At 33.6% G+C, this 11,403-nt stretch overlaps 2 protein-coding genes across 3 annotated transcripts; both read right to left on the bottom strand.

Moving 5' to 3' along the window:
• Positions 1-425: 425 nt before the first annotated feature.
• On the bottom strand, positions 426-1,009 carry LOC116142740. The gene is made up of 2 exons (XM_031428144.1): positions 712-1,009; positions 426-604 (listed from the first exon to the last, which is right to left on the bottom strand). Exons 1-2 carry the CDS (start codon positions 1,007-1,009, stop codon positions 426-428), a joined length of 477 nt encoding a protein of 158 aa, XP_031284004.1.
• A 2,690-nt stretch (positions 1,010-3,699) lies between these two features.
• On the bottom strand, positions 3,700-10,899 carry LOC116142771. 2 transcript variants are annotated; one of them, XM_031428176.1, is made up of 10 exons: positions 10,150-10,899; positions 9,150-9,260; positions 8,199-8,385; positions 7,442-7,770; positions 7,158-7,332; positions 6,257-6,437; positions 6,088-6,168; positions 5,221-5,328; positions 4,322-4,591; positions 3,718-3,969 (listed from the first exon to the last, which is right to left on the bottom strand). In XM_031428176.1, the coding sequence occupies exons 4-10, from the start codon at positions 7,743-7,745 to the stop codon at positions 3,832-3,834; spliced, it is 1,257 nt and encodes a 418-aa protein (XP_031284036.1). In that variant the 5' UTR covers positions 7,746-7,770; positions 8,199-8,385; positions 9,150-9,260; positions 10,150-10,899; the 3' UTR covers positions 3,718-3,831. The 2 variants fall into 2 exon arrangements, with proteins under 2 accessions (XP_031284037.1, XP_031284036.1); XM_031428177.1 differs by lacking the exons at positions 5,221-5,328; positions 9,150-9,260; positions 10,150-10,899 and having other exon boundaries at positions 3,700-3,969; positions 8,199-8,485.
• Positions 10,900-11,403: the final 504 nt, after the last annotated feature.

Below are 11,403 nucleotides of genomic sequence, written 5' to 3'. Positions count from 1 at the left end.
ACTTAAGCGATCACAACTTATCTATATTGGATTGCTTAAGCGAGAGTTGACATCGCTTAAGCGATTGTGTATTTAAGAAGGATTATTCTAAGTACAAAAGCAAATTACCCTTGATCGCTTAAGCATCCTTACTATCATCTATTCAAAACTTCAAACAAAAAGATATCCAATTGTCAACATAAAAAATTGAAAACAACAAAGCATTCATAACAAGTCCATGAGACAAAAAAGGTAATCTCATAAAGTACTCATCAAAACCATTAAAATTGCTTTATGATTCACTAATAAGTCTTCAACNGTAATTCTTAATTGACCATAAGATTCTCGTGACAGACTTAATCACTTTGGCTTATGTAAAATTCCTAAAGAAATAGAAATGAAGGAAGCATTATATAACATTCAAGCTGATAAAGCAAATAAATTCTTTACCCACGAAAAAGAATTTTGCCAAATCCAGCGACAAATTTTGGCTTTACTTTCTCCAGCTCTTTGCACTCCATTTTGTTCCTCAGATTGTTAAAAGAAGTTAATAAATCTGGCCATGCATTTTTAGCAACAAATTCCCAAGGTCGTATTGACATATTCCCTCCCACTTCATCATTACCTACAAACAAGAAAGAAAACGATCAATAATAAACTAAAACACTAGAATGAAATTCAGACAATAAAGTATACTACATTACGATAATTCTAAACAGGGCATAACACCACCTTTATCTGCATGATTGTTCACTAAAACTAGAGACTTTTCTCCTATAGTCCGCTCAATGGGTTCTAAAATCGGCTCAAGGTGGAGAAACGAAGGAAATTGGTGATTATCATATAAATCAACAACGAACCATCTGTATACGCATTGGTCTGCATTGATAATCTTCACAACCCTGTCTACATTATGCCGAGATGATCTCCAGTTCAAATCTCTCTTAAATTGTGGAGCAAGCAGCTCTGGAGTTGGAGATGGACTGTTCGAATCCTTTGAGCGTCGCTTGTGTGGTGGAATATAAGCCATAAAGATATAGCAACAATCACCCCTCTCCCAATTAACACCCAATTCTTGAAAAAATCAACAAAATAATAGAATAAACCAAAACCTCTAATACTCTAACCTCAAAGCCTCTGAAAATAATAACGAGAATTAAAAAACAAAAAACCGCAAGAAATGTCTCTCTTACTTTTACTGACTAACGATTACATATCCAACCAATAAACATACTGGCTTGCAACCATTAAGACCCTAATAGAAATAAACAGTCACTTGAACTAGTCAACATCAGTATTCCAGATTGTAAAGTGTCAAAATTTCTTCAGGTTTCCCAGTCATAAAAATGGGAAACTCACAAAAATGAGGAACTATCTTGGGTGATTGGATGGATCGATAAGGACTTATGAATATATTACTCAAAAAGTTTGAGTTTGATTCTCTTCCAATACTATAATAAAGATGGCCACTAAAAGATTTATCATATGTTAACTTCAAATAAAGAGATTATTCAAACGTGCGCAAGCTAATACAAACATTTATATCATCTAAAACTATAATAAAAAATAAAAATAATTAAATAAATAATAATGAATAAAAAACTAACAATTCATATACAGTATAGTAAGAATTCGTCTCACTTACAAGGGATTTCAAAGGCGGGGCAGTCTTGTTTGCTTGAGTCCGATTTTCCCACTTAAGAAGAATTAAAGTATCAAGAAGAGTCTGAAGAGAGATGCCGCCATCCTCCAAACTTCTTCAAGAAAGGTGTTGAAGTTACTTCTGGGAGAGTGAACCATTACAGGTTGAAATGACCTTTTGCTTTTTCCTTTCCCAGTTCTGTGTGGGTCATGGATCTGTGGAAAAAAATTTCATTCAGACTTTGAAGATTGGACATAATAATTACATAGAAACTTTTTAATTTAAAACAAATTATAGGACATAACAATTAAAAATAATTATTTAACTTGTAAATATTTGTGACCCAATATTTATCTCATTATCTTCGATCATATATTAACTCTCCATCAATTCTCATATAATTTTCTTATAAAATTGGAATATTTTTTTTTATATAAAATAAGTTATGTGACATAAGTAGTATATTCAAATGATTTATTAATGGGTAATTATTTTAAAAAGAAAATACTATAATTCTTCAGCCTATAGTTATGAAGATTGAATTGAACTTTGTTTCTGTTATATATTTTTTTTAAAAGGATTATCAAAATGTTTCGGTGAATTCTGAAATGGCTTATAATTATTTTCGAAATTTATATTTATAAAAACTGTTTACAAGAACATGACCCATAATAAAATAAATAAAAATAAAAAAACTGATAAATATAATGTTTTCGAAACAATTCCCTTTTTAATATAATTATAATATATTTAAAATGAATGAAGAAATTTAATGAGTACAGGACATGTTCATGGCGAAATGATAAGTTTTTACCCTGGTTTCATCCTTAAAGGTTAAAAGATTTTTAAGTTCTGACTACTATTATTATCATATTGCCTTTAACAAATAAACTAATAAATTATTGTTTAACCTCAAATTAATAGAATTAAAAATAACCATCCGGCTTTTAAATTTATTTCAATAAGACCCTCTCCTTCAACCTTCACCCTGCCGTCCAAACTTTTCAAACTACCATCTAAACCACCACAGCCCATTCCAAGCCACCACATTCCAAACCACCACGGAAGCCCATTCCAAACCACGCCATTCTAAACGTCACCACCATCAAAGCCGGCCCCCACCCATCTCTCCAAAACAACACCCACCATGAAGCAAATCAACCCAACACAATACATGCAAATAAACCCAAATCCACACCATCAATTATTAAAAAAAAAAAAAAGAGATAAAAGAAAAATGGGGAATAAAGGAAATGGAAAGGGACCAAATATCTGCTGTCCTATTCTGCCCATTGAAAATTTTCCATCGTTTTGTTTGATATTACCAAATGTGTAACCGAGACGAAGAGTCAATTATGGTTTTGCATGTAGCTCCCATCTCCTCTGCTCTGCTCCGCTCCAAACTATAGCTACATCATCCCCAACATCCTTAAAGAATAAAGTACAGCCCAACAGAGTCGCTCTACGAATTTTTCTTAACAATGTTCTAACATCCTGACAACCAAGGTCTGTTGGATCTTCAAAGAATAATCCATGGATTTGTATTAGAACTCTGTCAACGTTTGCAAGTACCCCGTTACTTTCACTCTCATCCCTCCTCTTCTCCAGCAAAGAGTTGTAAGCGAGGAAGCAGCTTGCGGCGCGATGGTGGCGCGTAAGCGAGAGTAAGGTGGTGAGGCAGAGAAGATCTCGACCTAGACCACGATCTGGCCTAAGGCCGGCTAAACTTTAGGTGGAAATATGTCGTTACTTCTTTCTAATCCGTACATATTCCCCGATGTTGGACAAAACATTTGCACATTAATACAAACTTTAAATGGATATTTCATCTTGGTTTGGATGAATTTTTATGAATGTCTTGAGTTATGATTAAAAAAAAATTCAAAAACAAAAATATGATTCTAAATTTTAAGTTACTATTTTTAATATTTCAAAATGTGTTCCATATATTATTAAAAAACTATTAAAAAAAAAATCGACTGTTAATCAATTTCTAATATACACTAGTTTTTAGAATCAACAATTTTCAACACAGCAACAATCTTCCTGATCAGCATGTGATTTACAAAGCATACCATTGTTGAAACGTAATCTTGTACTCTTACAAAAAGAAAGAAGCAGCAAAAATATTTTGTAACAAATATTTACAGAAAAGTGTTCCACCATTGAAGACGGACACGGGCTATTCCCCCCATCAAGACATTAACGTATTAACATTTTTCAGAGTAGGTCGAGCTTGGCACGAGTTGCTTTGTCAAGAAGTGCTCACAACATAGAAAATAATCCCATATCAACCCTAGGGTGTCCTTAAACATATTATAGATAGTATCAGTATCCACCTTCTGTTCCTGGAAATTGCGAAAAAAGAAACAATAAACCCATGTAAGATCTTCCGTGTTCTGAAAAAATAAGATAATAATAAGTGCAGAAATATCAAAAAAAAAAAAAAAAATCATTAAACTTAGACACAGCTAAACTCAAAATATTTTCATTATAATCTTCTATGTTGAAATTGTTCAAAAAACTTTTGGAAAAATTTTGCATTTCATTGAAATTTTCTGTAGTGAAATTAGAAACAAGATCCGGAAAACAATCACTTTAATGATAAATTTCTGAATAGCAATAATTTCAACATTTATTAAGTCCCACATGAAAAGAGAAGGTCAAGTGAACAAGTCGATTGCAATAAATAGCAATTACCAGTATGTCTGAAGCTAATTGCTTCAACTTCAGAGTAATCTCCATCGTAGACTCCCCAGTAGAAGACTCAAAACAAAATCGATCAGCATGTCTTACCTTGAGCCTAAGTGATGAGCTTTCATACAACTTAACTTCTGTGTGCCAAACCCCACTAACACGGTACCGATCCCCCAAGTTTGACTTCCCTAGGGGCCATCTCAAACCACCCTTCACTCCTGGATCTAAAACAGCTGAATTAATCAGATTTCTAAGGCTTTGCATTTCTTCATCCTGGGAAAACGCATATAATCAGTTTGATCATAGATATCATTCTCAGGGGTAAATGAAACAGCTATAAACTAAAAATTCGATAGATACATGTTAAACCACTGTTCCCTTTGATTTTACAATATTACTCCTCTTAAAAGATCGACTCCCACTAAACAAGAAAAAAAAAAATCAAATAAGGAACCTCATTGTGCAAAGCAAAAGCATTACAATTTTTTAAGTCTAAAACTTGGCAATTAACACTTTGATTCTGATTATTTTGATTTTTACTTCAACCACCTGTTAACGTTCATGATGTCTGGAGAGAAAACTCTAATAGATTGTAATCCTCAGTGAAAAGGAATTATATATATATGACTGTATGCTTAACTCTTTGAGCTTTGTCTTGTATTTCTTCTTTCTTCATCCCTTAGAAAGTAGACTTTGTACAGATAAAATCAAGTTATAGAACGAAGATTTCCTTCTATTGCTTTAAAGACGTTTTTTGCTTTGATTGAAATGAATAAATATTTTGATTAGTAACAACAAAGTTTAAATTAACATGATTAAAAGAAAGACAGATAATTGAAACAAAGTTATGATGAATTATTCTACCTAAAACATCTAATGCGTAGGGTTGCACATTAACTTACAGTTAAGTCAGTAACAATACTCTTGGTCCATAGCATCAGCCTCAGGTCTAAATTCTTATCCACGCATGATATGTCTATGGCCATGTGACGAGCAAAGTTTATTTCAATCTACAAGAAAAATATCTGCCATTGAGCATGAGGCTCTACATACAAAATAAAGATAAATTTAAAGTGAAAATAAATATTTTTTTTTGGGAATTCATAATATAAATAAACAAATGAGTCCAATGAGGTACATAACATTTCTTTATGTCCCTGATATATTACCCAGATCCAAATCCCATGAAGCAAAAGGCACTCTTCGAGAAGGGCAAATTCAATTTGGTTCATCATCAGCAATGTTTTGCAATTTAACACTCAAGATCACACTTTTAACAATATATATACTTGGGTTTATTAGATACTTATCTAAGGGCTAAGTCAAATTGACTTGTTTGGTTTATATTAGGACTTCTTACTCCTGTATAAGCAAGTCCTTTACAAACAATTCAAAAGAGTTGAAAATTATTTCTTTTTTCTATTATACTAGTTCCTTCACTTTTTACACCAAAATTCATCTCAAAAACTTAGTTCAATCCATTTTCTTTTTATTCAAAAACATAGATATAGGTACCACTGACAGCTTCGTTTACCTCTATGGTTCCTGGTATAATTAACTTTAGCAAAAGCCTTGTTTCACTTACTTAATTTTCTAAAGCAACCAACTCTGAATGTTTTAACAATCATGATTATCAAATTGAAGCATCGACATCCAGCATCCTATTTGCACAATTCTGATTTAGTTTTATGATAGGTTAAAATAATGGCAACATTCATGCAAAATCTGATATATTATCCACACATATAAGCATGTGACAGAAAACTTGCCTTATAGAGCTCAAACGTTTTATCTTCTTTTACTCTACATTTGCAATGAATGATCGCCTTTGGTCGTGTGCTGTCAATCACCTAGACAATGAAATTTAAGTCAGTAGCAATATTATCTGAAGCACAAGTAACATGATTGTAATAGACAGGTGTTTAGAAGAACAATTACCCTGATATGGTATACATCTTTATCTGTTTCAAAATCGACTCCTATTTTTGGCACAACTCCACCTATAATGTTTTCCATATAAGACGTAGGAACATTTGTATAAAATGTTCTCCACAATCGTTTCAAAGTGGTTTCAGAAACTGGATCTTTTTTTACCTTTTCTATGTTCACAGAATTGGTCCTGCATCAAAAAGATTAATCTTATAATAGCTGCTTAGTCCAAATTTTTTGGCACCAACTATCAGTACATAAGTTTGCTTCACGATACAAACTAATTGAGCTGCAGACATGACTAGAAGAGAAAATAAATTTGGTACATAAGAGTATCATCATTATATGGTTAGAAATAGGTCAGCCGGCAGATTGATTGTTTTCCCAATTAAATATGTTATGTGACTGGTCAGTCAAGAAAAAGTCGGGCAGGGGAAATGATAAACGAGTTACTAGCACTAACAATCAAGCAATTCTCAGGTAAGGCAAGGCATCAACAGCAGTGCTAGATATGTGATTTTGCAAGTGTTTCCATCTTCACAAAGGACAATGGAAGTCAAACGAAGGGTTTGAGGGAACTAGTAAATCCTAACAAAAAAAGTGGCCAATTCCAAGGCCATGTCATAGCATGCAGGATAAATCATTGTTTTAATTTCCTTTACTTTGGCTTTTAAGAAATATTACTCAAAGTTCCTGATTCAGAGATTTAACTCACTCCTATCCCTTCCACGGGAATAGGTAGGGGAAAACCTCATACTTTCCCTCTATTTTTACTGCTAATTGACCATAAGATTCTATACAATTCTAGTCTCAGTCATTTTGGCTTATGTAACATTCATAAAGAAAGAGAAATCAAGAAGCATTATATATTATATAACATTCAAGGCGATAAAGTAAATCAATTCTTTACCCACGAAAAAGAATTTTGCCAAATCTAGCAATCAATTTTGGCTTTACTTTCTCCAGCTCTTTGCACTCCATTTTGTTCCTCAGATTGTTAAAAGAAGTCAATAAATCTGGCCACACATTTTTAGCAAGAAATTCCCAAGGTCGTCTTGATATATTCCCTCCCAATTCATCATTACCTACAAACAAGAGAGAAAACGATCAATGCAACTACTTTAAACACTAGAATGAAATTCAAACAAAAAAATATAATACAATTAGATAATTCTAAACAGGGCATAACAGTACCTTTATCTGCATGATTGTTCACTAAAACTAGGGACTTTTCTCCTAGAGTCTGCTCAATGGGTTCTGAAATCGACTCAAGGTGGACAAATCCAGGAAATCGGTGATTATCATCCAAATCAACAACGAACCATCTGTAGACGCATTTGTCTACATTGATAATCTTCCCAACCCTGTGTACATTATGCTGAGATGATCTCAAGTTCAAATCTCTCTTGAATTGTGGAGCAAGCAGCTCTGGAGTTGGAGTTGGAGATGGACGGTTCGAATCCTTTGAGTGTCGCTTGTGTGGTGGAATATAAGCCATAAAGATATAGCAACAATCTTAAACCCTGTTAGAATGAATCATCAACAACGGAACTTTGCCGAATAAAACCCCTCTCCCAATTAACACCCAATTCTTGCAAAAATCAACAAAATAATAGAATAACACAAAACCTCTAATACTCTAACCTCAAATCCTCTGAAAATAATCATGAGAATTAAAAAAATAAAAAGACCAGCAAGAAATGTTTCTCTTACTTTTACTAACTAACAATTACATATCCAACCAATAAACATACTGGCTTGCAACAAATAAGCCCCTAATAGAAATAAACAGTCACTTGAACCAGTCAACATCGGTATTCCAGATTGTAAATTGTCTAAATTTCTTCAGGTTCCCCAGTCATCAAAAAGAGGAACACATAAAATAAAAATAATTAAATAAAAAATAACGAATAAAAAACTAACAATTCATACAGTAAGAATTCTCACTTACAAGGGATTTCGAAGGCTGGGCAGTCTTGTTTGCTTCAGTCTGATATTCCCACGCAAGTATATATACATATCAAAAAGAAAGATGTCGCTATCCTTCAAACTTCTTCAAGAAGGTCTTAAGTCACTTTTGGGAAAGTGAACCACTAAAGATCGAAATGACCTGCTTCCCTTTCCCTTTCCCTTCCCAGCTGATGGTGGGTCATGGATTCGTGGAAAAAAATTTCATTCAGATTTTGAAGATTGAGCATAATAATTACATAGAAACTTCTTAATTTAAAACAAATTATATGACATAATAATTAAAAATAATTATTTAACGTATAAATATTTGTGACCCAACTATGAATTTCAAAGGATAATAGCTTCTGTAGTTACAATATTTATCTCATTATCTTCGATCATATATTAACTCTCCATCAATTCTCATATATTTAAATAAAATTGGGATAATTTTGTTTTATAAAAATAAGTATGTGACATAAATAGTACAATATTCAAGTGATTTATTAATGAGTAAACCACTTTTTCCCACCTACGGATTTTTAAAATACCAATTTATTACCCAAATGTTATATTCAGTTTACAATTTCTGTTAAATACAATGATTTTCATTGTGAAGACGAAATTACCCTCTAACCAAACTCACCCCACCCATTTTCACCCTTTAATCGCCAGAAGACATCCACTTTTTTTCCAGCGAACCCCCCATCTTTTAGGCTTGTTTCTAGTCAATTGGCACACTGAAAATTCACCCTTCCACCACCATGGGAACCCCCTTCACCCCTCTTCAAAACCAATGATTAGGAACTCGACCCGTTTGCTAACCCGGCTGTGTCACGGGTTGACCGGTCAAGTCATCATGTTCTAATTAGAATGATGACATCAGCATGATAAAAAACAAAAAAATTTAAAACTCGAAACTTTCAGAATGCAGTAAAAGACTTAAGCATACCACAATTAAGAATGCGTAAGGAAACAGAACAAAAAACTCTCCCCGGGAGATCCAAAGCAGCAGAAAAAGCAGTCCACACAAGAGTCCACAGCAGGCCACAACAGAAGGGACCTGCCACACACCACCTGTATAAGGATAAGAAAATCAAATCATCCCACTCCTCTCGAAGAGAGACCTGCACCTCCGCCTAGCAGCCCTCCCCTGCCTCACACCAACAACAAAACACACCTCCCGCGTCCCTTAAACCTGCATGAGCAAGATCAAAACACCACACACACATTCCTAGGCTCCTTACACACAACAGCAACTAAATGTCCCCTATCAAAGCCACCAATAGGGTATAAAACCTCACCCCCAGATCGGTGAAAAACTGCCTCCACAAACAACTACCTAGATCTACCAACCTCTATACAACTCATGGGTAAGTCCCATTCTTCCATCGCTTTACCCAAAAAAGCAAGAACAAATCTATAAATATGTATTAATGACAAAATACCAACCCAGAAACCTTATTCTATTCACCTTGTAAACAAAAAGGAACCAACTTGCATACAAACCTCCATAAGCACAATGATAAACTTTAAATAATTAATTCAAACCACATTAATCAAACTGCCGAAAATATTTAACGAGGAAAAAAAATCAATAATGCATAATAAATACAATTAAACTCCACCCACTCCCACAAAAAAAAATAATAAGGAATCAATAATGACACAACAAAATTATTATGCACAGCAACAAGAATTCTCATACTCAAAACAATTTTTATTGATCATCAATCAAGAACCAGAAAATGAAAAATCCCAGAAAACCCAAAACCCCATTTTCCCAAAACATTTGACGAATTTGATCAAAATCGATATCATCAAAATATCACAACAGAACAAAAAAAATTAAGACAAACCGATCAAATAAAATATTGAGAACTAAACAGAAAGTATAAAAAGAAACAAAAATTTACAACAATAGCTTGAAATGAACGTGATGAGTGAAGTACCCGGGGAATTATCATTGGCAGAATGCTTATTATTGTTGGCAAAATTGTTGTTCTGGTCATCACCGTTTTGATGATAATAAGAAAAGAACAGTTCCTTAGCTAAAGGATTCAACTTTGTGAACATATCAAACAGCTTTTGCACATTGAATTCCGAATCCGATTTCGGAGATTCCAACTTATTGTTACTCTTCTCGTTGTTGTCATTGTTGTTGGCGGTGGTGATTGTGTTGGCGGCGGTTTGTTCACCGGCAATTTCAGCAACAGCAGCCATAGGATCAAAAAAAAGTATAAATTTTGAATGTAAATTCAACAAAACAAAACAAATGAATCAAATTAAACTACAAAACTTTAGTTCAATTGAAGAATTCAATCGAGAGATAAGAATTGAAGACGAAGAATGACGATTGATTAAACACAGAGGAATGGCGGCTGAACACAAAGGGATGCCGACTGACCACAGAAGATGAGAAGGAGTGAGCAATTGGGTTCGTAAAAGCAAAAATGAAAATGAACCGGTTTTCTGTCCAAACCAGTTGGATCTGCGGTTCGCTATTGTTCTACCCATCCGACTCTGGTCCAATCCGGGTGTATGCATACAACAATGCTAGGGCATCGATATTATGTACTGAATTGTTATACCAAATTACGTATCTCATGACTCAAACCAGTTACATATTTCAGGATTATAATGCTACGAACACCAATATTGTATACTAAATTATGTGTCTCATGACTCATACCAGTCATGTATCACATGAACTAATATTTTATGAGTGAATAATCGTTCATCAACTATGAACGATCATTCTTTGTTATGAGATAGAAGTCTATTATATATAGATATCCATCCATGCGAAACGAATAATAGATTATTGTTCATATTATATAGACGAAACTCTATTTACTATTAACGTGGTCCATACTTAAAAAAAAAAAAAAATTTAAATAAAATAAAGTACAGCCATTCACCATTTCTTGACGCCATCCCTTAATTTTGAACCTATCCACAGTATAGACGGGCGACCATACTGTAAATTTTTAAAAAAATTAAAATATCTTATGAACGGTTCTAGAGCTGTCAGAAGCATTAAATATTCTATGGAGTTTTCTCAATGCGAAGACATGTTAAAGTCATGTTGATTTTGGTGGTCTGTCATTGCATATGCTGCGAAAACTGGCATCTGCTTTGGATGGAATATGATGCTGTCTAACAAGTGGGAGATTGATGGAATTTACTTTTTCTGTTCTTGGGAG

Source organism: Pistacia vera, unplaced genomic scaffold (genome assembly GCF_008641045.1).
Source record: "Pistacia vera cultivar Batoury unplaced genomic scaffold, PisVer_v2 Contig418, whole genome shotgun sequence".
Lineage (NCBI taxonomy): Eukaryota > Viridiplantae > Streptophyta > Magnoliopsida > Sapindales > Anacardiaceae > Pistacia > Pistacia vera.
The sequence above is the reverse complement of the archived record's forward strand: the minus strand, read 5'-3'. Positions and strand labels throughout refer to the sequence as shown.